Source organism: Carcharhinus amblyrhynchos, chromosome 17 (genome assembly GCF_965287045.1).
Source record: "Carcharhinus amblyrhynchos chromosome 17, sCarAmb.v2.hapA, whole genome shotgun sequence".
Classification (NCBI taxonomy): Eukaryota; Metazoa; Chordata; class Chondrichthyes; order Carcharhiniformes; family Carcharhinidae; genus Carcharhinus; species Carcharhinus amblyrhynchos.
In genome coordinates, this window is record NC_137340.1 from 6335175 (window position 1) to 6363086 (window position 27912).

General features: G+C 47.6%; 1 protein-coding gene across 3 annotated transcripts in view; it reads right to left on the reverse strand.

Annotated features, from left to right (window-relative positions):
- arid5b (AT-rich interaction domain 5B) overlaps positions 1–27912 on the reverse strand; it is a 154172-nt gene that overhangs the window by 75451 nt on the left and 50809 nt on the right. The window contains exon 1 of one of the 3 annotated variants that reach the window (XM_080205421.1): positions 4733–4802. The exons of the other annotated variants lie outside the window; for them this stretch is intronic. Coding sequence (XP_080061547.1) covers positions 4733–4781 — 49 coding nt within the window. The 5' untranslated portion in view covers positions 4782–4802. Of the gene's footprint in view, positions 1–4732; positions 4803–27912 lie in introns of those variants that run through there. 3 annotated transcript variants of the gene reach the window in all.

Sequence of the window (27912 nt, forward strand, 5' to 3'; positions counted from 1 at the left end):
TGACCTGTAACTTTCAAAAATCCAAGTCCTTCCTTGTACTGAACTGGGTTGTTCCTGGCAGCGTTGAAAGGGTTCCAGTGTGTGGATTGCAAGGCTCCGCTGCTTTGGGGCATACACACAGCATGGGGACAGCCAGGTCAGAGCTACAATGCTGTACCCCTATCTCTGACCTCCACTCGCATCAGGCAAGGTTTGGGATCAACGCCTGCGTGGTTACATTAAGTTGGTCTTTCTCCAGACCCGAGCTATGTCTGTAACACTAATTCTGCACCTTCTCCTTTCCTTCTCACTCACAGGACACAGGCATCACTGGCTGGCCAACACTTATTGCCCATCCATAGTTGCTCTTGTCCACAGGGCAGTTGAGAGTCAACCATATTGCTGTGGCTCTGGAGGTACCTGTGGGCCAGACAGGGTAAGAATGGCAGATTTCCTTCCTTGAAGGACATTAGTGAACCAGATGGGTTTTTCCAACAATCAACAATAGTTTCATCAGTAGGTTCTTAATTCCAGATGTTTTTTCTTGAATTCAAATTCCACCGTCTGCCATGGTGGGATTCGAACCCAGGTCCCCAGAACATTAGCTGACTTTCTGGATTAATAGCCTAGCAATAATACCACTCGGCCATCACCTCCCCAAGTACTCGACGAACGGTATGTATTGCCTGTATAGTGCACAAGAAACAATACTGTATCCCAATACATGTGACAATAATACAGTCAGATCAAATCAATATTGTCGTCACACTTCAACAACTTTCCCATTGCAAATAGAAGCTCGTATAACAGTAAGCTCATAGCTGAAGCCAAACTTTACTTGCTTTTATCATCGTTCTTTGGGTCATATTATTGAGAGTTTTTAACACTGTAAACTCCTATGTAAACAGTCATGGTGTAATTGCAGGCTCTGATGACTAGGTGGCTCTGCTGGGCTAATTTTGATTGCCATTTTGCACATTAACAAATATATGAATGTAGTTAGTCAGGTAGCAAAATGGTTGCTGCCATTCTCTGCACAGTAGGATCCCCAAAACAGCGATCAGGGGATTGATCAGTTAACATTTCTGCTACTGAGCTGAGCACCAGGAAAATTTCCTGCTCTCGACTAAGCATTAAACAATTTTTAATCAACCATCAAACCTCGCCCATACCCTGGTATTCACCCAAAACACTCTCTATCATCCTCTCCGCCATGAAAACCTGCCGGATCTTAACAAAGTTTTGGCTCGCACCTTCTAAATCCTTTATTGCACCTCTGCAGAGCACCTAGGGATTTTGTTCTGCGCATGGAGAGAGAAACAGGGCCTCAGTTTAACATTCTTCCCAAGGAGTGGCATCTCTGACAATCAAGCACTCCCTCAATACTGCATTTGTACATCAATCTGCATTGTGCCCTCAAATACTGGAGCAAAACTTGAACTAATAATCTTCTGAATGGGAAGATGAGACTGCCACTGTTAAATATTGCAGCATCTGCTATTTGCAATGGGCAAAGTACAGGCTGTACCTTGCTGGCAAATGAGCCTGTGCTTGCAAAACTTAAAACAGTGTCCAACATTAGACGTGATCCCGTATTTGGACAGCGTTTGCTAAATAATCCTTGGTGTGCTGAAAATTACACAGGTAAGCAATTCAAGATTGTCAGCCAGCTTTGCAGTGTGGTGCATATGCATATCCTGGAAGTTACATATATTGACACGCAAGGCCCTGTTCCTTACTGACAGGAAGAACTGGTGCACACATTGAGCCTGTTTCAGCTAAATAAGTCACCGGTTCATTCTTCAGGGCAATGCCTTGACCAAATCAGGGTCATGCTGCCTGGTTTAAATTTTCCAAACAATGCTTGACAGTTGACTGTCAGTCATCTTCAACTGGTGCATTCTCCAAGGTAATGCCTCTACCAATCGCAGTCCACTTGTAAACCAATCATCACACACTTCTCTTACAGTATAAAGTTATGATTTACTGACATGGATAATCTTGTGATTGCTCTGGTGAGTGTAAGATGAAAAGCTTCAACAAGATGTCCTTTTTTAGCTCTATTCAAGTTGTGTCACCAAAAGAGTTATTTCAGCATCAATGGATATATGAACATACTGACTTTTTCACATCAGGTTCAATATCATAATAATCACATACTTACATGGACCCACAGGGACTCTCATCTACATACACACACACTGAGATGCACACGTACACACAGGGACTCTCATCTACATACACACACACACTGAGATGCACACGTACACACAGGGACTCTCATCTACATACACACACACACACACTCTTCTAGAATAGTAAGTGATAACATGAAAACCAATGAGTTCAGAAGTTTGCGAGGCAATTTGGTTGCAGTGCTCAAATTGATGGAAGAAACCATAAATGAGGAACATCTGAAAGCCAGAAAGTGTGCTGTAAATCTGGAAATCTCTCCCCCAAACGGCCGATATAGTACGCTGGGGGTAATTGTCCTGGGAAGGATAACAGAAGCTTTCTCGACTTGAGACCAATGAGTTTGTGTCAGTTAAGCAGCAAATACAGGTGAATGAAATGAAGCAAAGGTCAGCTAGGATCTAATTGGATGGTGGAACACGTTTGTTGGGCTGAATGGCCTGTTCCTATGGTGCAAATTTTACATGGTTTGTTCTAACAGTGTAATGGAGGTGGGCAGGCTAGTGGGGGGAGAGACACAGTAAGACAGATACATAATGCAAAACCCTAACAAACTCCCAGGCGTGAAACAAAATGTTATTTTTCCCTATTATCAGATGTCTGATATCCCTTCCAGCCAGTACACTGGAAGAAGAACAACGCAGGAAATTTAGCAGCCAATTTGGGTAGCACAGACTCCCACTAACAACGATCTGATAATTTTTTTTTGCACAATGTTAACAGAAGGGTAAATATTGACCAGGACACCAGGGATAATTTCGCCTGCTCCCTGAAATAGCGCCAGGGGATTTTTTTATTACATTCAAGAGGAAGCCTCAGTTTTAACTTATTTGAAAGGTAGCACCTCTGACAATGCAGCACTCCTGCAGCACTGCACTGGTGGGATGCGGGCTCGAATCTTCTGACTCCAGACACAAGAACACTACCAACTGATCTAAAGCTCTGCAAAGTGTAGAACGTGTTTACAGTGGACCGGGCCCGTGCTTCAAGAAAAGGCAAAGCTTTGCAAATTTATTTTCAGTTCTGGGTTTGGTGCAGAATTTAACGAGGTTTGATTCTGTTGATCCTCTCTCTCTGTCCCCCCCCACCCCTGCCAACAATCTTTGTCAGGATTATTAAGGGCTGTGTAGTAAGACGTAGGGACTAATTGCAGAACACAAGCTGGAGGACTATTAAGATAGCAGGGACACAGAATGTCAAACAATGGTCTATTATTTCAGCTCGGATGCCATTGTTACAAACTGAATCAACAAGAGCAGCGATCCTGTGACTCAAAACTCAAACACAAGTCAATTATGAAGGAGCTTTTAACTTGTGTTAACAGCAAACACAACCAGAGAGAAAATAAAATCACCAACTTAACTGAATTAAGCGGAATACAGAGTAATCACTTATTAATCCTGAAATAAAGCTTACAAATGAACCCAGACAAATGCTTCTATGTGAGCTGTTTTCCAGAACCTCTCTCTCTTGATCTGGTTGCAAAAGTACACTTTATACACACTGAACACCTTGTACAGCAGGAAGAAACACACCTTCCCTGGTTACAACAAAGACTAAAAATGTTACACTGACGTCTTTCAAAAATAAAGATTTTGACTGCTTTTTGTAGCAAAGGGCCTGGGTGTAATCAAGTTGTGATTGATCTCGTCAGGGGGAAAACTGAACTTCCAGAGTCGTTTACGTGACAAGTGTTGAACTGAACACCTCTCCCTCCAGCCTCTCTAACCCTTATTTCACATCTCAAGATGACTGATTCAGAAAGCTCTCTCCCTCTGCTTCAAGAGTTTGCTTAACTATCTGGCAAAGCAACTTCCATCCTGTAAAACACACTAAACCAATTGTACATGTGCCAAAATTCATTACGAAAAGTTTAATTCGGTATCGCTAATTTATTTTTTTTTAAGTACTCGTAACCATTATTGTCAAACTAAATTGCTTTCTCCCTCCCCCCCACCCCCCCACTCTGAAGAGGACTGGGACAAACATTGTTATAAATGGGTGATGTTGTGTTTTCTTTTGCGTTTCTATAAATAACACTGTAATCTCTTTATAATGCATTTCTGCATTGTACCACAAAAGAAAAGACCTTGTATTATTTTCTGGGAACCGAATAGCTTTGTATCAAAGCCTAAATCAATGTTTGTGCTCTGCTGCTATAGCCCAATGCCAAATAACTATTCGAAGAAAATTTACAACATATGGCACTTTTATTGCTACATGTAACATAAAACATATAAAAAAAACTTTCTTGATTAAAACTCCACTAAATAATAACAATAATACATTCCTCCTTCTGTGCCTATGAAGACACTGAGTACTTTTAACTTGTACACAAATTGGATTTCTAAACATCTTTTTCTTTGTCGCTTATTAAATACCAGAATTCGACCCACCCCATCCCCACCCTTCCAAGAAATCCATGGATTAAAAGGTGAAATTTATAAATGCCATCCTATCATGAATATAATCAGTGACTCCAACAGCAAAGCCTCCAGGATGCCAGTGTTTGTACCAGGCGGACTTCATGATAGATTTGAGCAGATTGCTCTATTTTTACCTGGGCTAACTTGCAGACAAATTCTTGGAACCGCTGGAAAAGTTTGCATTTTTGCTTCTTTGAACTGGTGTCTGAGCATGTGACAGCCCCATGATCGGGAGAGCGGTGCCAGAAGAAAGGGTTGAGCAGACGCCAGGTTGACCTTCTATCTAAATACATCCACCCTTCATTAAAAAAGCTGCAGCGTGTTTGTAGTCTGAGCTTCAGCCTGTCACTCGGCATCGCTGCACTTAATCACGGGCAGTGCACGATGAATAACGCTCTCAATAATGAGGTCTGAGTGATGTAGCAAGAGGGATCGCATAATGTGGCAGTCTAACTAACCCGCAAGTTGAGATACGTAAAGAATGAACTGCTTTGTACTGATAAGTGGACGGTTTTAACTATCAGATCTGGTCAGAGTCTGCAATAAAGCAACTGTTTATGATTTTTCTTTCATTGATTTTGTAGTGTGAGCACCCCAAACCACAACTTGTACCAGAATTCCAACAGTATGGGCTGTGACAGCCTATGTTATAGCCCAAGTAATGCGCTCACCCAGCACTTAACATCTAACCTTGTGGCAGCTAAGCCCCAAGTGAGAGTTCAAATCCTTTCCCCCAAACAATGGCACAGCGGGTTAGCACTGCTGCCTCACAGCGCCAGGGACCCGCATCGATTCCCAGCTTGGGTCACTGTCTGTGTGGAGTTTGCACATTCTCCTCGTGTCTGCGTGGGTTTCCCCCAGGTGCTCCAGTTTCACCCAGAGTCCAAAAGACATGCTGGCCACGCTAAATTCTCCCTCAGCGTACCCAAACAGGTGCCAGAGCGTGGCGACTAGGGGATTTTCACAGTAACTTCATTGCAATGTTAATGACTCAACTGATGAAGGGGCAGCACTCCGAAAGCTCGTGATTCCAAAATTAAACCCTGTTGGTCTTTAACCAGGTGTTGTGAGAGGCGGCACGGTAGCACGGTGGTTAGCACTGCTGCTTCACAGCTCCAGGGTCCTGGGTTCGATTCCCGGCTCGGGTCACTGTCTGTGTGGAGTTTGCACATTCTCCTCGTGTCTGCGTGGGTTTCCTCTGGGTGCTCTGGTTTCCTCCCACAGTCCAAAGATGTGCAGGTTAGGTTGATTGGCCATGCTAAGAAATTGCCCTTTAGTGTCTAGGGATGGGTAGGTTAGAGGGATCACGAGGTATAATGTGTAGGGATATGGGGGTAGGGCCTGGGTGGGATTGTGTTCGGTGCAGACTCGATGGGCTGAAGGGCCTCTTTCTGCACTGTAGGGTTTCTATGATTCTAACTGTGCCCTCCCCAGTCCAACGCTGGCATCTCCACATTGCGTTAACGCAAGCCTACTTGTGAGATGAATAAATAAACCTAATGTAATTTAGTTGAAGGTGAGTCATTGGTTATGCTGAACTGTGCCCAGACATATCTGCCAGAATGGCGATGCTTCAAAAATAGGAGCTACGGGGATTTTTCACACATGGATTGCGATTTCATTCTCCGTCTACGCTCACTTGGAAAGAATCGAAGCGCTTGCCTTTACTTGCTTGGTGCCTTTCAAATGACCTCTGGGGGTTCACAAGCACCTCCCAGCCAGAGTGCCTCTTGATACACAGTCGCTGATGTCATGCAGGGGACACGGCAGCCCACCCACACACAGCAAGATCCCACAAATGGGAATGGGACTATGACTATGGGAAATGACTGGTGCGGTAGACAGAGGGGAACCGGTGGATGTGGCGTTTTTAGATTTCTAGAAGGCGTTCGATAAGGTGCCTCACAAAAGGCTGCTGCAGAACGTTAGGGGGCATGGAGTTGGGGGTAAGGTGTTAGCGTGGATTGAGGATTGGATGTCTAACAGGAAGCAGAGAGTTCGAATCAATGGGTGCTATTCTGGTTGGCAGTTGGTGACTAGTGGAGTGCCGCAGGGATCGGTGCTGGGACCTCAACTTTATACACAGACGATCTGGAGGAGGGGGCTGAGCGTAGGGTAACAAAATTTGCTGACGACACAAAGATGAATGGAAAAGCAAATTGCATGGTGGACGTGGAAAATCTGCAGAGAGATCTGGATAGGCTGAGTGAGTGGGCGAGGACCTGGCAGATGGAATATAACATTAGCAAATGTGAGGTTATCCACTTTGGTAGAAATAGTAGTAGGAGGGATTATTATTTAAAGGGTGAAAAGCTGCAGCATGCTACAGTGCAGAGGGATCTGGGGGTCCTTGTGCACGAATCGCAAAAACCTAGTCTGCAGGTGCAGCAGATGATCAAGAAGGCGAATGGGATGCTGGCCTTTATAGTGAGGGGGATAGAATATAAAAGCAGGGAGGTCTTGCTGCAACTGTACAGGGCACTGGTGAGGCCGCAGCTGGAGTACTGTGTGCAGTTTTGGTCGCCGCACTTGCGCAAGGATATTTTGGCCTTGGAGGGAGTGCAGAGGAGGTTCACTGATACTGGAGATGAGGGGGTTGGACTATGAAGAGAGACTAAATAGACTGGGTCTGTACTCGTTGGAGTTTAGAAGGCTGAGGGGGGATCTTATAGAGACATATAAGATAATGAAGGGGCTAGATAGGGTGGAGGTAGGGAGATTCCTCCTGCTTAGAAAGGAAAACAGAACTAGAGGGCACAGCCTCAAAATTAGGGGAGGGCAGTTTAGAACGGAGTTGAGGAGAAACTTCTTCACTCAAAGGGTGATGAATCTCTGGAATTCTCTGCCCGTTGAAGTGGTGGAGGCTACCTCGCTGAATATATTTAAGTCATGGGTAGATAGGTTTCTGATAGACAAGGGAATTAAGGGTTATGGGGAGAGAGCGGAAAAGTGGAACTGATCCACTTCAGATCAGCCATGATCTTATTGAATGACGGGGCAGGCTCGAAGGGCTAGATGGCCTACTCCTGCTCCTATTTCTTATGTTCTTATGATAACAGCTGGATAATCCGATCGATTGCGGGGTAAATATTGGCCAGGACACCAGAACGCCCTGCTCCTTTTTGCAATAGCGTCTTGGATATTTTCTCGGGCAGCCGAAGAGGCCGCAGTTAAACATGTCAGCTGGAAGACAGCACCGCCGCCAGTTCGGCACTCCCTCAGTGTTGGACCCGTTTGGGGGGGGGATCGGGGTGGCATTGGCCTGTATCTTGCGCTGACCTCTCTGGGGTGGGAGGTGGAGTCTCTGGTTCACAGGGGAGTGCACAAAGGACTCAGTGATAGGCTGATACCTCCGACTCATCGGGGGGTGGAGGCGGGGGGGGAAGCATTTGCAACAGCAATATCTTGGAGTTCCATTGTAAAAATGAACCATTAAATCCAGTCCTCTGGCAGAACAAGGTCAGAATGTGCACCAAGATCAGAAAATAGTTTCTTTCTTTGACAAGGACAGGTTTGATGGAGCAAGTCAAGCAGATTAAACTCCAGGAAGCAGCTCTTGCCCCTCGGTGTGTAACTGACCAGCTGGGTAGGAAGGAAGGAGAGGGGCACGCTCGTCCGCCTGGGAACCCCCTAATTCCCCATCCACTCCGGCCTTTATTAGTCATTTGCGAGCATTGCAACACATTCGCTTTGGGCTTCTGATTAAGCTGCTCTAATTCCGACTGAACAATGGTAACTGTTTCCTGACCCATTTTGAAGGTGGCATCAATATGTATTCCAGTTTGGAAAGCTCAAGGACAGACTTGGGTTGCGCACTGTGACTGAGAGAGATATCTTGGCATCAAATGACTCACAAAATGTCACTACACAGTTCAATAAAGTGTTGCAAACAATATCAATCACAATGTTACAAGAAATATGTTCTTGGTAGCTTAATGAATTATTAAACATAAAAAAAGCAGTTCTGCCCCTCATATTGCCAGAACAACATGTACACGTGTGCTGTCTGGTTCTGCAAATTCTATATTTATTTATATCAACCAGCCACTAATACGCAATCAACTCATTACTCATTTCACAAACACTGCAAGATTTCTTTTTAAGGAATTTCTGATGCATATAAAACTAGCAGGTTCCACATGAGATATTCATAGAATGCTAAATTCAGCCCATCGAGTCCTCACCTCTCTGGCCCTATCCCCATAATCCCATGCAATTGCCCAAGCTAGCTCCCCTGACACTAAGGGGCAATTTAGCATGGCCGATCCACCTAACCCGCACACCACTCGAGTGTGGGAGGAAACCAGAGCATCCCGGAGGAAACCCATGTAGACCCAGGGAGAATGTGCAAAGTCCACACAGACAAGCTGGGAATTGAACCCGGGTTCCTGGCGCCGTGAGACAGCAGTGCTAACCACTGTGCCACCCATTCCTCGAGATCAGAAACGACAAGAGCTGGGGTTTTATTTCTCGCCACTTATTTTAAGAAAGCTATCCATTGCAAACTGCGTGCGCACGCATGTGGGGTGAAGAAAAATTCACCCACAAGCTTTCCTGCAACCGTGATAGCAAGTCTGAACAAAGGAATTCTGACGAAAAATAATTTATTTTCTTTGCAGGACGAACCCAGAGAAAGAACGCTCCCCTTTCAGAACAAGTAGGGACACGCATGCTACCGTGAATCAGTGTGTGTCTAAGCAAATAATATCGCACTCCACACCGTCATTGTCACTGATGTTTCCTGGGGCGGGAGAAATGCGTTGTGCGTTCAGAGAAGCAAGTAGCCAAAAGCAAGCTTTTTCCTTATAAAGTAACCCAATTGCTGCTGCCCAAATGGAATTTTTATTAGCTCGGCAATGCCAGAAAGGAATGCAATTGATAGTCTGATTTAAATCCATTTCCCTTTCTCTCCCCCTCTAACTTCTCGACTAAGAAAAATGGGATTTCTAAAACTGTCAGTGAAACGTACTCAAGATGTAGGGGAGCTGTGTCATGATGAGGCTTGCATGGCTCGCACTGTAAACAACGTTATTCTAATCTGTTAGTGCTGTGTAGAAATATAACTAATTATACAGCAAATTAACCGTGCGGGTGACATGAAATTTGTTGTCGGGGAGGGTGGTGGTGGGTTGCCCTGTACTCTCTTATCTTGATTGGTTCAAAGAATTTAACCACACTGATCAGCTGAACACAAAGATCCCACAGAGGGGAAAAAAAGGGTCAATTCAAAAGAAGAACCAACTTGGGTCTCAACACCGCGCCCCGAGAACACTGAGTCACAGAATGAGGCCATTCAGCCCAACATGCCCATGCCACCATCTTGATCTTGCAACCACCTGAAGATGCACCCGGACAAGCCACACTCTTGGGTTAACAGCAGCAACGCTTATTTTGTGCTGAAATTATTAAACCTACGCACAAAGTTGACTGCACGTTAGAATGTTCTTCAAGGAGATCCACAACCCAAGTGCCCGGAAACCTCACCTCTTTGGACTGAAAGCAGAGGCCTGCTTCAGCCTCCAAGCCAGATAGTTCTCATCAGCTTTTGGACAAGGTGGCGACAGAGGCTGGCGATGTTCTGTAGTCAAGTGTGGAAACCAGGTGCCAGGGCCCACGTTGCGTGTAAACTTCATACAGTGCAATATGGTCTAAGATATCCAAGTTAATGGATGACATCTAGTTGGTCGGCAGTGCTGGCAATTGACCCACATCAGCTGCAAATCTCCCAAATGAAAATGTTAGCATTTAAATGGTTTTCTAATCATGCCCGCTGCATAAAACATCTGCTAATAATAAATTCAGAAAATTGAAAAGTCGCAGGAAGTGACAGGGAGACGTTTGTGTACCGCGCAATTTAGATTTTCAGCCCTCTGTCCGTAGGCAGGTCTGACCCACGGCGCCCCCACAACCTCCACCATGCCTGGGGCAATACGTTACCGGCACCAACCAGATCCACAGCAACCCAAGGCATCACACACACTCTTACATTTATGTTGCAGTCCAGAGCTAGTGAAGCAGCGAGGGCACAAACTCCAACCTTCTTTCCATTAGGTGACTGACCAGGAATCTCTCCCACTCTTACCGCCGGACGGATATTGGAAGGATTTACAAGCCGATACTCAGTATTCGCCTGGGATATGAGCACACCTCCCTGGGTGGGATTTAAACCAGGAGCTTTTCTTGGCTCAGAGGCAGGGGGCGCCACGCACAAAGCCTCCATTTCAGTTAACGCTTGCCAGTTTGACAAAGAACAGCACAGGAAACAGGCCCGTGCTGCCCATTTTAACACTCAGTGAGTGCCCCATTCAAGTCTTACGTCGACAAAAGGAAGATGATTTCAACTATCTCAGGGTTGGTTAGCGTTTTGTCACAAACTGATGAGAATTTTTGCCAAGGGGCAAACCCTATATCACACAATGAAGCATCATCGCCATTAATATTCCCTAGGGCGTAAGAAATGTATCGTGCATTCAGAGGAAGAAGCAGCCTCAGGATAGGCCTCAAAGTGGCAGGAAGTGACAACACTCCTTCCAAAGACGGAATGCGCCGCCACTTCTGGTACAAGAGGGGACCGGTCGGTGTCCAGTTCACGTCAGTGACTGGGAAGGAAATGTGCATCAAGAATCATTACATAAGAACATAAGAAATAGGAGGAGTAGGCCATCTAGCCCTTCGAGCCTGCCCCGCCATTCAATAAGATCATGGCTGATTACTGTCGGATGTCCCTCAATTCGAGGATGACTTCTACGCAGGGTCACGGGTTTCTGCCGTGGGTCTCCACCTGACTGAACAGGCCCATGGGTCACTGTCTGTGCGGATTCTGCACCTTCTCCCCGTGTCTGCGTGGGTTTCCTCCGGGTGCCTCGCTTTCCTCTCTCAGTTCGAAAGACATGTTATTTTGGTGCACTGGCCGTGTAAATTCTCAGTGTACCTGAACAGGCGCTGGAGTGTGGCGACTATGGGATTTTCACAGGAACTTCATCGCAGTTTAAACCTGCTTGTGACATGAATAAGCAAACTAAACAATTGTCAACCTGCTGACCTTTGCGGACATAGAGCAGGACATCCCATAAGGTAGTGGGATTGGGAAGGCATTCTTTTCCTTCTCTCCCACAGCTCTGCCTCATCGTTAAGACTTTGGGGCTTATAACACAGCGGGGAAGTTGTTGTCATTTTGAACGACTGGTAGCAAGTTCCTTGAATGTATCAAAAATATAATGGAGCAAAATATAGCTCACAGTGAAAACTCACCCATGTATATATAATAAGCCAGGTGTGTAACACTGCAAAGGATCACAGTGAACCATGCTTTTGTTTGATTCCTTATTCAAATCTTAATTGCACAATAAGCAAATTTATTGCACAAAATTACCAGTGTATTTATTCTGCACTATAAATTATACAGGCACTAATTACCATCCTGAATAAATCAAAGTCATCGGGGAGCAACTGTGATGCAGAGCAAGATAAACAGTACATGGAAAATATTAAAATGTTTTTCTTTTTTCTAAAGCTAATGCATAATTTGAAGGGATGATCAATTGAAAGCACAAACTGCTTTAATTGCTAATACAAGGAGCTGGCTTCCGGAGTGCTGGAATCACTGGAATTCTGTGGTTACTTTCAACTCCTGCCTTTGCTCCGGAGTCTTGGCCAGATCCAAGAGCTAGCCGCTTTGGGGAATGTGGGATACGGTGCTGGCCGGTGGGACCCACTGCCAAAAGGGAACCCAGGGAGGCTGGAATAGCCCGGGGGGTGGGGGCGAGGCTGGGACAGTGAGGGTGTGGGGGGGGGGAGCTGGAAAAGCCTGGGGGGGTGGGGGGGGTGCAGGGGGAAGGGTGAGGCTGGGGCAGTCAGGGTGTGGGGGGAGGGGGAGAAGGCTGGAATAGCCTGGGGGGGGAGGGGGAGGGTGAGGCTGGGACAGGTCAGGGTGTGGGGGCAGGTGTGGGGGCTGTGTGAGGGGGGGGGGGGGGGGCGCGAGGATGAGGCTGGGGCAGTCAGGGTGTGGGGGGAGGGGGAGGGGGGCTGGAATACCCAGGAGGTTGATGGACAGTACATCAAGTCAGGGTGTGGCAACTTCACAGAGTGATCAGCAGCGAGTCAGGCAGAGCGAAAGGCTCGGAAAGTTAAATCTGGCCTTATCAGAGGCAAGGAGACCAAAACCAGTCCATAATCCCCCACTGTCCAATGTACCTTTATTAGAATGTAAGAATTAGCAGAAGGCCATTCGCCCCTTAGTGTCCCAAAATGCACAGGTTAGAGCGATTAGTGGGGTAAATATGTGGGTTTATGGGGATAGGGCCTGGGTGGGATTGTGGTTGGTGCAGACTCAATGGGCCGAATGGCCTTCTGCCCTGTAGGGATTTGATGAGTGATCATGGCTCAGACCAACTTCAATTTCCTTTCCCCGCCAATCCCCCAGGACACCCGTCTAACATCGTTAAAAGTCCCCAAGGTGGTTCACAAAGTGTTACCAAAGAAAAGAGTTCAAGAGAGGTGATCAAAAGCTTGGTCAAAGATAGTTTTGAAGGAATATCTCGGAGTCGCGGAGAGATTCATGTCCCAGAACAAGTCTGCTCGTCAAGGGCAAGGCAAAGAGATTCAGGAAGGGACACAGGGGTCGAAAGGGATGGGGAGGTTTATGGAGGGAGCTGTAGAGTGGAAGGCATTTGCCCCGCTAATCCCCCTAATTTACACATCTTGGGAAACCAAGGAGCAATTTAGCACGGCCAATGCATCTAACTACATATCTTTGGAGAGTGGGTGGAATCAGAGCACCCGAAGGAAACCCACGCAGACACGGGGAGAATGGGCAAACCTGGGTTCAATTCCGAGTCAGCGACCCAAGCTGGGAATTGAACCCAGGCCCCTGTAGCTGTGGGGTAGCAGCACTAACCACAGTGCCACTGTTTCTCAGCAGAGTGGAGGAACTGGGCTCCCATAGACTTTATTCTCTTTCACAGAATCATAGAACCCTACAGTGCAGAAAGAGGCCCTTCGGCCCATCGAGTCTGCGCTGAACACAATCCCACCCAGTCCCTACATATTATATCCACTAATCTACACATTCCTAGGCACTAAGGGGAAATTTCTTAGCACGGCCAATCAACCTAACCCGCACATCTTTGGACTGTGGGAGGAAACCGGAGCACCCGGAGGAACCCACGCAGACACGAGGGGAATGTGCAAACTCCACACAGACAGTGACCCCGAGCCGGGAATCGAACCCAGGACCCTGGAGCTGTGAAGCAGCAGTACTAACCCACTGTGCTACCCACTTTCTTAAGAATAAAATCACAACTGACTTACTATCAGCAGAAGACAAGGGGAATAAGAGGAGGCCATTCAGCCCCACACAGCTGACTATCAAACAGCTCAGCACACAATGTACTGTTGAAACTTGCATGAATCATTTTGCGCTGAGCGACGCTCAGTGCTTCATGGGTATTTGTGGAACATCAAGGCAACATTTTCTCTCCCCAGGTACAATGCGCCTACAGAAAGTCCACACAAATGTGTGCTTTTTTTTTAATATAAACAATGCAGGAGCAACTGTTTCCTTTTTTCAGGAGTGTAATGGATGTGGCGTCAGAGGACAGGCATTGTGTGCTTGTCATGGGGTATTGCACAACCCACCGTATAAACAATCTGCTTACAAAATACAAAGCAGTCTGATATTTCACAATGCATCTAAAAGGCTGTGTGTCATTTAACCTTCCATCATACTTATACGAAACGCTATGATAGATTTCGCAAAGCTTTGAGCCAATGAGCCATATATCAACAATTGCTGCAATCTGGCAAAGAGGACAAGTCTTTTTTTTAAACAAACTGGCTCAAGGAGAGAGATGTGGAACTCATTACACGAACGTAATATTGTTAATGCACAGATCCTGCATCAATGGCTGAGTCAGTTGGTCCGGAGGTTGGTGCAGCAAAGCAGATGTGCGACGTTCCAGGTTCAATTCCCCAGCACCTGGAGTAGAATCAGTGGCTGGGATTTGGCCGAGTCCCCCCCGCCATCGCCCCGTCCTGTTAGAGATAAGGTGGTTAACCTGGCATCCCGAGTGTGAACTGCTGGCACGGTAGGGTTATAGGGGATAGTGGGTGCAACAACTGCCAATCACCCGTTGTCATATCGAAGGGTTAAAGTTTGAATAGTATCACAATTAGGCTTACATTAACACCGCGATGAAGTTACTGTGAAAATCCCCTAGTCGCCACACTCCGGTTCGGGTACACAGAGGGAGAATTTAGCTTGGCCAATGCTCCTAAGCAGCATGTTTTTCAGACTGGGGGGAAACCGGAGCACCCAGAGGAAACCCACACAGGCACGGGGAGAATGTGCAAACTCCACACAGACAGTGACCCACATCGGGAATCGAACCCAAGTCCCTGGCGCTGTGAAACAGCAATGCCAACCACTGTGCCACCGTCCCGCCCCAAAAAAAAGTTTCTCAATGGCAGAGCTGGGTGTACTAGGCTCAATGGGCTGAGTGGCCTACTCCTGTTCCCATGTTCCTGTGGGCATCTCGAGTACATGATGCCCTTATCGGCAATTAGAGTCAGGAGGGGTGGGTGTGTGTGGAGGTGTGTGTGTGTTGTGGGGAGGGGTGTATGTGGAGGGGTATGTGGAGGGGGGGTGTGTGTGTGTACGGGGAGGGGCGTGTGTGTGTGTGTGTGTGTGTGTGTGTGTGTGTGTGTGTGTGTGGGGAGGTGTGTGTGTGTTGTGGGGAGGGGTCTATGTGGAGGGGTATGTGGAGGGGGGTGTGTGTGTGTACGGGGAGGGGCGTGTGTGTGTGTGTGTGTGTGTGTGTATATGTATGTGTGTGTGTGTGTGTGTGTGTGTGTGTTGTGGGGAGGGGTGTATGTGGAGGGGTATGTGGAGGGGGGGTGTGTGTGTGTACGGGGAGGGGCGTGTGTGTGTACGGGGAGGGGCGTGTGTATGTGTGTGCGCGCACGCGCGTCTAGCAGCAACATAGAAACATCACTGACAGTAAAACTAATTTCAAGCTTTATCTTTAGATATTAGAAGTAAGTCTCAGTAATTCTGTACTGCCGTTATGTAGCTGCTAAACAGCAGGGACACAAACATACAAACCACACCAGCAAAAATCAGTCAGAATCCACGGAGCTCACCTTCCACCATCTCACCATTCGGGTGATGTAAGATTAATGGTGTTGTAGACTAATCGCAGCGATCAATCTCAACCAGCGAGCCCGGAACAGACTCGGGGTGTGAGGTGAAGGAAAGCTCCAATGGTGGAGAATATTGGGGAAAATGGATTCAAGCTCACCTGTTCCTCCCAGCCTGCTACACTTACCGCAAATTATTCTGCAGGCTGCATCCCAAAACGATAGCTTCCAAAAGAAATCTGCATGTGAATGAATCAAACCTGACTATTTCCGCCATCTCCTCGGGGAGCCCATCTCTCACTAAAAATATTACACGCGCAGATTCGATTCAAATTCACTGTCGCTTAAATTGTGTCCTGTGGTTCCGGACAAAGTGATCAGGTATCTCACAGGTACTAGCGACTCCCCGACCTGTTGGCTGAGGGGTGCAATGCTGGGAGCACAGTCAGGGTCATTGAATAAACCTGACAGAGTAACGGACTCTTGGCAACGATTACAAGCCACTAAATCCATCTGAGGTGCTCGAATAATGTCACAAAGCCCAGGAGAGAAACTCAAGGAATTAGAACAAACCCACGATTGAATAACAGGCTACAAATGCTTTTAATAAGATTTGTAAGGTTTCAATTTAATACAATGTGCCTGATTCATAGTTGGCCTGGTCTCCGCTGCTTCAGAATCCAAGAGAGCAGATGTCAGGAGAATAATGATTTTCATGTAGAAATATCCTGCATCTGGATTCAGCAATATTCAAAAGAGATGCAATTGTACAGCGCCTCCTGTGACCTCAGAATGTCACTAAGTGCTTTACAGCCACTGAAGTCTTTTTGGAAGTTGTTGTAATGTAGGAACCGTGACCACCAACTTGAGTACACAAGCTCCCACAAAGAGCTATAATCTCTCCCTCAATGTCAACAGATCGAGGGAGATAGGCATCAACATGCCCCTCTCTACATCAATGGGGACAAAGTAGAAAGGGTTGAGAGCTTCGAGTTTTCAGGTGTCCAGATCATCAACAACCTGTCCTGGTTCCCCCCACGCTGACACGAAAGCCCATCAACGCCTCTACTTCCTCAGAAGACTAAGGAAATTTGGCATGTCAGCTACAACTCTCATATCAACTTTTACAGATGCACCATAGAAAGCATTTTTTCTGGTTGTATCACAGCTTGGTATGGGCTCCTGCTCTGCCCAAGAACTCAAGAAACTACAAAAGGTCATGAATGTAGCCCAATCTATCATGCAATGTTATTCACTGTCCAGATCAAAGCTGACTCAACAATTCTGTAATAACCCAATCGAACCTTAGTGTTGTCTGATATTCTTTTCAGATTAACACAATTTTAAAGCTCTGGTATTATGCATCATTTACATCTTTAGCCTCCCATCCATTGCCTCTGTCTACACTTCCTGCTGCCTTGGAAAAGCAGCCAGCATAATTAAGGACCCCACACATCCAGGGCATTCTCTTTTCTGCCTTCTTCCATCAGGAAAAGATGCAAAAGTCTGAGGTCACGTACCAACCCACTCAAGAACAGCTGTCAGACTTTTGAACGCACCTACCTCACATTAAGTTGATCTTTCTCTACACCCTAGCTCTGACACGACATTCTGCACTCTTTTCTTTCCTGCTCTATGAATGGTAAGCTTTGTCTGTATAGTGTGCAAGAAACAATACTTTTCATTGTATGTTAATACGTGACAATAATAAATCAAATCAGCAAAGTGATAATGACCAGATCATTTGTTTTAATGGGAGTTGGTCAAAAGGTAAATGTTGGACAGGACACTGGGAGAATTCTTCCTCAAAGTAGTGCCATGGGAGTCTTTTAACGTTCACTTAACAAGGCAGACGGGACCTTGGTTTAAAGTCACTGTTAAGAATACATTGTATATACATTCCCGGATGCTTCAGTAAGTGTATCCAGTTAAGTAGCTCCATCATAGAGTCCGTACAGTGCAGAAGGAGACCATTCAGCCCATTGAACCTACACCGACAACAATCCCAGCCAGGTCCCATCCCCGTATCCCCAAGTATTTACCCTGCTAATCCCCCTGCCATGAATTTTGCACGGCCAATCCACCCATCAACTCCACTACCCAGACTGGCACGGCCCGTCCCAGGCCAGTTCCCCCGGCGCACTGGGACGGCCGATCCAAGCCAGGATTAAGAGGCTGCCACTCCAAATCCACCTCCAGTGCCGGATGCGCAAGCACGCGGGTGCCCAGGCGAGAAGGGAGCCAGGTCGTGACGCCTCTGCAGTCGAACCGACTGTTGAGATTCACCCTGACGCGAATATTTAGGCCGAGTTACCGTGAAGGGGCATGCGGAGGAGGTTGGGCTTCAGTTGGGGAGGGTGGTGGGAGGAAGGAAGGAACACAAAAATGGATGCGGTAACTGACTCTGTAAAGCAGAGTGAAACTAAGCGCCGAGCTATTAAATAATCAACAGGGTAATCAGTTCAGATTGGCGGCCTAATAACATGGATGACAAACGGCTGAGACATGAATTATTGCAGGCAGGAAAAAGATGTCACGATCGTAACAAAAAGATAGCTTTCATTGTCGATATGGCCTCTTAGATCAACACGAACCACCACCAACTCTGCCCAGTTACTGGTGAGTGCAAGTGTTACACTGGCTGCAGCTCACATTTTCACTCGATCATTAACAGCACAATTAGCTCATAAACACCAAATAGCTCCGATAACGCCAAATGTCTTATCACAGATACTGACATCAGGCCAGTGAAACGGTTATACTTTTCTGATAACTGAAAGCAAATTAAAATTGTTTAAGGGAACGTTGGGAGAGGGTTTGACTATCCGCCTGCACCCCCGCCCCCTGTCCATTTTCACCAGAGACAGCTAGCGAAAAGTGGTACTTACAGATACACAAGAGAACAAAGACTATCTCAGGCAAACCCAATCTCAAAAGGTCAAGTCGGATAACAGGAAGCTCCATTTCAAACAAAGAAAACTACTTTTTGAAAACTTCATTAGAGTGACACTTTGTATTTTTACACAGCGACGGCACCAGTACTCCAGACCCTGCCTCGACTCTCAGGCAGGGGGGAGAACATTTTAACTGGAGCTCAACAATGGGATTCAGCTCTCTATAAAAAGTCATATCCATTTTACAAGTCCCAGCCCTAGAATTCATTTCAAATAATGGATGATCAGGAATGCACTTCAAGTTTATGTCGCTTTGGATCTTTGCCACATGCAGATGGCCCATCCCCCACCATCCGTTCCTTTATATATCTGTGTAGGCATCTACAGAAAGTGCCCAAACCTTTCCTAAGCATTGGCCAATCTAATACCTGGCCCTGAACTAATTGTAATTACTCAATAATGTCAAAAGGCTCAACAACAGCAAAACTATTGGAGAAACAGTGACAGAAATCACATTATATTTCATCCCAAAATACACAGCGGAATCCCTGGGGAGGGGGACACAATGTAAACACTGGGAGGGGGAGGGGCACAACGTCAATCCACAGCATTAACCGGGGGGGGGGGAACAGCGTAAACACTGGGAAGTGGGGGGGGAAAACAGCGTAAACACTGGGAAGGGGGGGGGAAACAGCGTAAACACTGGGAAGGGGGGGGAAAACAGCGTAAACACTGGGAAGGGGGGGGAAACAGCGTAAACACTGGGAAGGGGGGGGAAACAGCGTAAACACTGGGAAGGGGGGGGAAACAGCGTAAACACTGGGAAGGGGGGAAACAGCGTAAACACTGGGAAGGGGGGGAAACAGCGTAAACACTGGGAAGGGGGGGAAACAGCGTAAACACTGGGAAGTGGGGGGAAACAGCGTAAACACTGGGAAGGGGGGGAAACAGCGTAAACACTGGGAAGGGGGGGGAAACAGCGTAAACACTGGGAAGGGGGGAACAGCGTAAACACTGGGAAGGGGGGGAAACAGCGTAAACACTGGGAAGGGGGGGGAAACAGCGTAAACACTGGGAAGGGGGGGGAAACAGCGTAAATACTGGGAAGTGGGGGGGAAACAGCGTAAACACTGGGAAGGGGGGGGAAACAGCGTAAACACTGGGAAGGGGGGGAAACAGCGTAAACACTGGGAAGGGGGGGGAAACAGCGTAAACACTGGGAAGGGGGGGGAAACAGCGTAAACACTGGGAAGGGGGGGGAACAGCGTAAACACTGGGAAGTGGGGAACAGCGTAAACACTGGGAAGGGGGGGAAACAGCGTAAACACTGGGAAGTGGGGGGGAAACAGCGTAAACACTGGGAAGGGGGGGGAAACAGCGTAAACACTGGGAAGGGGGGGGAAACAGCGTAAACACTGGGAAGGGGGGGGAAACAGCGTAAACACTGGGAAGGGGGGGAAACAGCGTAAACACTGGGAAGGGGGGGGAAACAGCGTAAACACTGGGAAGGGGGGGGAAAACAGCGTAAACACTGGGAAGGGGGGGGAAACAGCGTAAACACTGGGAAGGGGGGGAAACAGCGTAAACACTGGGAAGGGGGGGGAAACAGCGTAAACACTGGGAAGGGGGGGGAAACAGCGTAAACACTGGGAAGGGGGGGAAACAGCGTAAACACTGGGAAGGGGGGAACAGCGTAAACACTGGGAAGGGGGGGAAACAGCGTAAACACTGGGAAGGGGGGGGAAACAGCGTAAACACTGGGAAGGGGGGGGAAACAGTGTAAACACTGGGAAGGGGGGGGAAACAGCGTAAACACTGGGAAGGGGGGGAAACAGCGTAAACACTGGGAAGGGGGGGGAAACAGCGTAAACACTGGGAAGGGGGGAACAGCGTAAACACTGGGAAGGGGGGGGAAACAGCGTAAACACTGGGAAGGGGGGGGAACAGCGTAAACACTGGGAAGGGGGGGAAACAGCGTAAACACTGGGAAGGGGGGAAACAGCGTAAACACTGGGAAGGGGGGAACAGCGTAAACACTGGGAAGGGGGGGGAAACAGCGTAAACACTGGGAAGGGGGGGGAACAGCGTAAACACTGGGAAGGGGGGAAACAGCGTAAACACTGGGAAGGGGGGGGAACAGCGTAAACACTGGGAAGGGGGGGAAACAGCGTAAACACTGGGAAGGGGGGGGAAACAGCGTAAACACTGGGAAGGGGGGGGAAACAGCGTAAACACTGGGAAGGGGGGGGAAACAGCGTAAACACTGGGAAGGGGGGGGAAACAGCGTAAACACTGGGAAGGGGGGGGAACAGCGTAAACACTGGGAAGGGGGGGAAACAGCGTAAACACTGGGAAGGGGGGAACAGCGTAAACACTGGGAAGGGGGGGAAACAGCGTAAACACTGGGAAGGGGGGAACAGCGTAAACACTGGGAAGGGGGGAACAGCGTAAACACTGGGAAGGGGGGGGAAACAGCGTAAACACTGGGAAGGGGGGAACAGCGTAAACACTGGGAAGGGGGGGAAACAGCGTAAACACTGGGAAGGGGGGAAACAGCGTAAACACTGGGAAGGGGGGGGAACAGCGTAAACACTGGGAAGGGGGGGGAAACAGCGTAAACACTGGGAAGGGGGGGAAACAGCGTAAACACTGGGAAGGGGGGGGAACAGCGTAAACACTGGGAAGTGGGGAACAGCGTAAACACTGGGAAGGGGGGGGAAACAGCGTAAACACTGGGAAGGGGGGGGAAACAGCGTAAACACTGGGAAGGGGGGGGAACAGCGTAAACACTGGGAAGTGGGGAACAGCGTAAACACTGGGAAGGGGGGGAAACAGCGTAAACACTGGGAAGGGGGGGAAACAGCGTAAACACTGGGAAGGGGGGGGAACAGCGTAAACACTGGGAAGTGGGGAACAGCGTAAACACTGGGAAGGGGGGGGAAACAGCGTAAACACTGCAGGGGGGGAACAGCGTAAACACTGCAGGGGGGGAACAGCGTAAACACTGGGAAGTGGGGGGAAACAGCGTAAACACTGGGAAGGGGGGGAACAGCGTAAACACTGCAGGGGGGGAACAGCGTAAACACTGGGAAGGGGGGGGAAACAGCGTAAACACTGGGAAGGAGGGGGAAACAGCGTAAACACTGGGAAGGGGGGGGAAACAGCGTAAACACTGGGAAGTGGGGAACAGCGTAAACACTGGGAAGGGGGGGAAACAGCGTAAACACTGGGAAGGGGGGGAACAGCGTAAACACTGGGAAGGGGGGGGAAACAGCGTAAACACTGGGAAGGGGGGGGAACAGCGTAAACACTGGGAAGGGGGGGGAAACAGCGTAAACACTGGGAAGGGGGGGGAAACAGCGTAAACACTGGGAAGGGGGGGGAACAGCGTAAACACTGGGAAGGGGGGAAACAGCGTAAACACTGGGAAGGGGGGGGAAACAGCGTAAACACTGGGAAGGGGGGGGAAACAGCGTAAACACTGGGAAGGGGGGGGAAACAGCGTAAACACTGGGAAGGGGGGGGGAAACAGCGTAAACACTGGGAAGGGGGGGGAAACAGCGTAAACACTGGGAAGGGGGGGAAACAGCGTAAACACTGGGAAGGGGGGGGAAACAGCGTAAACACTGGGAAGGGGGGAAACAGCGTAAACACTGGGAAGGGGGGGAAACAGCGTAAACACTGGGAAGGGGGGGGAACAGCGTAAACACTGGGAAGGGGGGGAACAGCGTAAACACTGGGAAGGGGGGGGGAAACAGCGTAAACACTGGGAAGGGGGGGGAAACAGCGTAAACACTGGGAAGGGGGGGGAAACAGCGTAAACACTGGGAAGGGGGGGGAAACAGCGTAAACACTGGGAAGGGGGGGGAAACAGCGTAAACACTGGGAAGGGGGGGGGAAACAGCGTAAACACTGGGAAGGGGGGGAAACAGCGTAAACACTGGGAAGGGGGGGGAAACAGCGTAAACACTGGGAAGGGGGGGAACAGCGTAAACACTGGGAAGGGGGGGGAACAGCGTAAACACTGGGAAGGGGGGGAACAGCGTAAACACTGGGAAGGAGGGGGAAACAGCGTAAACACTGGGAAGGGGGGAAACAGCGTAAACACTGGGAAGGGGGGGAACAGCGTAAACACTGGGAAGGGGGGGGGGGACAGCGTAAACACTGCAGGGGGGAACAGCGTAAACACTGGGAAGGGGGGGAAACAGCGTAAACACTGGGAAGGGGGGGAAACAGCGTAAACACTGGGAAGGAGGGGGAACAGCGTAAACACTGGGAAGGGGGGGAAACAGCGTAAACACTGCAGGGGGGAGGTACATTGGCTAATTCAGGGATAATCTCACCCACCTCCTGATGGCACTCTCCCTCAGGAATGGTAAGCATAAACCGGGGAGGGGGGTGGGGAACAGCATAAATAGCTATTTAGTAAATAGCCTCAGCTATTTACCATTTATATAGATGATCTGGAGGAGGGGGTTGAGTGTAGGGTGTCGAAATTTGCTATGACACAAAGACAAGTGGAAAAGCAAATTGTGCGGAGGGTGTGGAAAGTCTGCAGAGGGATCTAGATAGGCTGAGCGAGTGGGCGAGGACCTGGCAGATGGAGTACAATGTTAGCAAGTGTGAAGTTATCCACTTTGGCAGGAATAACAGTAGGAGGGATTACTATTTAAAGGGCGAAGGGTGCAGAGGGACCTGGGGGTCCTTGTGCATGAGTCGCAAAACCCAGTCTGCAGGTGTAGCAGGTGATCAGGAAGGCGAATGGGATGCTGGCCTTCATAGCAAGGGGGATTGAATATAAAAGCAGGGAGGTCTTGCTGCAACTGTACAGGGCATTGGTGAGACCGCAGCTAGAGTACTGCGTACAGTTTTGGTCACCGCACTTGCGCAAGGATATTTTGGCCTTGGAGGGAGTGCAGAGGAGGTTCACTAGGCTGATACCGGAGATGAGGGGGTTGGCCTGTGAAGAGAGGCTGAATAGACTGGACTTGTACTCGTTGGAGTTTAGAAGGATGAGGGGGCATCTTATTGAGACGTATAAGGTGATGAAGGGGATGGATAGGGTAGAGGTGGAGAGGTTCTTCCCACTCAGAAAGGACAGCAGGACTAGAGGACACAGCCTCAAGATAAAGGGGGGGAAGTTTAGAACGGAGTTGAGGAGGAACTTCTTCACTCAAAGGGTGGTGAATCTCTGGAATTCTCTGCCCGTTGAAGTGGTGGAGGCTGCCTCGCTAAATATACTTAAGACACGGGTGATAGGTTTTTGGTAGGCAAGGGAATTAAGGGTGATGGGGAGAAAGCGGGAAAGTGGAACTGAGCCACTTCAGATCAGCCATGATCTTATTGAATGGCGGGGCAGGCTCGAAGGGCTAGGTGGCCTACTCCTGCTCCTATTTCTTATGTTCTTATGAATCCCACTCTCTCCTTCAGGTGCTCCTCCACCTGAAGCAATTCAATGTTTCTGGGGAGTGTCCCGGGTATTTAATCCACTTCCTATTTTCACTGTTAATCTGTCACAATTGTATCGTCGTTACAAAGTCGACGCAGAGGGAAAATGTAGGAAACACAGTGGGGTGTGAATATTTCTATTATAGATGGTCCGCACTGCTGTTACTGTGCGTCACCGGAGGAAGGAGAGGATGCTGAAGGTGCTGGAAGGACAGCTTTGTCCTGGATGGTGTCGAGCTTCTCGAGTGTTGTGGGGGCTGCACCCATCCAGGCAAGTGGAGAATATTCCATCACACTCCTGACTGGTGCCTTTGGAAATGGGTTTGGAGGCTATGTGACACTGTTAATATTGGCATGATAAAGTTATAATAAATAATTTAGTGCAAGAATCAGCAGGCCCATTATTTCTATTAACTGATCTATTACTTGTTAAAACTGTTTGTTGTTGAGGATTTATCCATATTCAGATTATCCATGACAGTTGCACTATGGTAACTTGTAATAAGCGATGTATATTTTCAATCTATCCAATTTCATCCAGTCCATTCACTCACTAATCCCTCATCTCTTCAATTATATTTCTGCTTCAGAGATCTGGTTATATTTTTCACTTTTTAAACCATAAATTCTAATTTACATACGGACTCCGCTCTGACTTGATAATATGACAAGTGCTACTTTATTTAGTAATTATATATATTTGCTCCCAGAGTGATAGCTCGCAAATGCACAACTTCAACTTTTGCTGTTTCCATTTTTATTTTTAAGTTAAAGTTTATTCATTAGTGTCACAAGTGGGCATACATTAACACTGCAATGAAGTTACTGTGAAAATCCCCTTGTCGCCACACTCCTGCACCTGCTCGGGTACACTGAGGCAGAATTTAGCACGGCCATTGCACCTGACCAGCATGTCTTTCAGACTGTGGGAGGAAATCGCAGCATCCGGGGAAAACCCACACAGTCACGGGGAGAACATGCAGATTATACACACAGACAGCGACCTCAGCCGGGAATCGAACCCGGGTCCCCGGCGCTGTGAGGCAACAGTGCTGGTCACCGTGCCACGCCTTTTGTCCATTTTGGGCGGCAAGGACTCACACTGGGTTTCAAGGATAACGGCAAACCTCTGTTCACCCCCTCACGCATGGCACAGTGGTTTGCGCTGCTGTCTCACAGCGCCAGGGATCTGGGTTCGATTCCCGGCCTTGGGTCACTGTCTGTGCAGAGTCTGCACGGTCTCCCCGTATCTGCGTGGGTTTCCTCCGGGTGCTCCCATTTCCTCCCACAGTCCGAAAGACCTGCTGGTTAGGGTGCAGCGGCCGTGCTAAATTCTCCCTCTGTGTACCCAAACAGGCGGTGGAGCGTGGTAACTAGGGGATTTTCACAGTAACCTGATTGCAGTGTTAACATAAGCCTACTTGTGACACTAACAAATTAACTTGTAGTCAGAAGCACTGAGATTTCTAAAAAAGGTAAATTTCCACCTGTAAATAGTGCGGTGCCAAGAGTGTGACATGGAGTGCAACATCTGGCATGTGACACTGGCACGGCATTATGCCCTCTTCAGCAGAGAGAATAGATAAATGTAGCTGGATACCAAAATAGACAGATGTACAGATAGGTATTAATGAGCACTTGGATGCACCTTATAATTCTGTAAGATAAATGTGGAAACCACGTGACATTATAAACTACAAGAATGAAGATTGGAACATTAATAATTAGCCAACTATGCCCGAGATCAGGTTACAGACGTCAACTGGCGCCCTGTAATTTATCTATTATTTCTGCAGTGTGTACTGTGAGTGCAATGTTACATTACAAAACTCAAGTGTTTTTGTCACCATGCCAGGATTTGCAATATTTTACAATGTCAATGTAATGCAAAATAACACTCATTATGTTATGCAATTACTACATTAAGAAGGAATCCAGCAGAGTTTCAGAAAATTCAATTTTATATTAAGGACATACATATATATATATATATATATATATATACACACACATATATAGAGAGAGAGACTCGCACATCTAGTTAAAAAGAGTAGCATATTAAACCTATTTATTACCCACTGAAAATAAGAGATACTTTGTATCATGTACCATAATAATTGATGTTAATAATTCTACAATGGCTATTTGTATAATGTAGTCATAAACACACTATCTGAACAAATGAATCAGCCCATTGTGTATTTTTCCACTCAGCCTGCCCAGAATGGGTTGCTACTCGGGTGCTTCTTTATTTTTTTTAAACTTGCCGTTCCTTTTTCTATAGGACAAAACTTGAAGTGGGAAGAAAAGCCAGTTTGAATTTAGATTTACACTGATAACAATCGGCACAAAAAAGACCAAGTAATTTGATAAGCTAATGGCAGCTGCAGAGAGAGAATTCCAGAGCGCAACAGTTCAAGGTTAATATTTCCAAATAAAGGAAACACAGCCTATACTGCCAACTGTATGCTGTCAGTTTTACTCACTCCTGGCAACAGTCCAACAGAATGTGACTTTTCAGCAAAAATACCTGCTCTACATCAACAGCCCAGCCCCTCATAAGACTGCTATCATGTTTACTTTTAGTCCTATAAAGGCTGTAGGATGCTGTAATCTCCAAATTGGATCTGACCAGCTTCCTCCATTTAAATAAAGCTCCTCCCATCTCCCCCAGCTTGGAAATAAAATGGTTCACCGGCACAGCGTTGCTGTAATATTGACGTGAGGAGACCGTTTCCCCGTCAAATGATGAATCCTTCGGGTTAACCCAAGGCTTTGGCTATGTTGTGTCAGGTGTCCAGCTTGGAAAGTGGGACAGAGCCAATCCGCATTTGCAGTATTCATCTAACTCAAACCTCCCAACTTATCCTCCTTCGTGTCTCTCTCTCTCTGCTGGCGGCCTTGCCTTCAGTTGCCTAGACCCCAACTAAGCTCTGGACTAAGCTCTCTCCAACTCGGGAAAGTGTTCCTTAAAACCCTACTTCCTTGACTGAGCTTTTAATCATCTGATTCAATGACTTCTTCTTTGGCTTGGTGCCCAGGTGTGTCTGCTTATAGTCTTGAGGAGCCCATTGATAAGTTTTACAACATTAACGGATGCTAAATAAATGCAAGCAGGTGTGTGTGTGCATTAGTGGAATAACCAGATGTCACACCTTACCAAAGTGTTGTACATGCCCAAATTTTTGAAAGCCCGATTGTTACAAATATTCAGCACATTTGACACTGAAAAAAAAAGTTTGGGCCTTATTTTTTATTAATTGCCATACACTTTTTTTTCTATCATATATATCCAATTTTTTCCAACGATTTCAGCATTGGTTGGCATGGACCAGTTTGGGCTGAAGGACTGTCACCCTGCCGTAGATTCTGTGAAATGCAAGAGTCTTAGGTGCCTAATGTGTGACCCGATCAGAGCTGTACTATCTGCAAAGAGTTACATCTCACAGTCAGTGGGATTTATAGTAAACTAGCACTGGTTGGTTTGGTGACTACAGTTGTATAGAAGGTTGGTTAGGCCGCATTTGGAGTACTGCGTCCAGTTCTGGTCGCCTTACTACTGGAAGGATGTGGAGACCCTGGAGAGAGTGCAGAGGAGGTTTACCAGGATGTTGCCTGGTGTGGAAGGACTGGGTTATGAGGAAAGACTGATCAAATTGGGGCTGTTTTCTCTTGAAAGATGGCGACTGAGGGGGGATCTAATAGAGGTATATAAGATTATGAAGGGGATAGATAGAGTAAACAGAGGTAAGCTAGTTCCTATGTTAGAAATGCACAGTACGAGGGGCCACGGGCTTAGGGTGAGGGGGGAGAGGTATTACGCGGATATCAGAGGG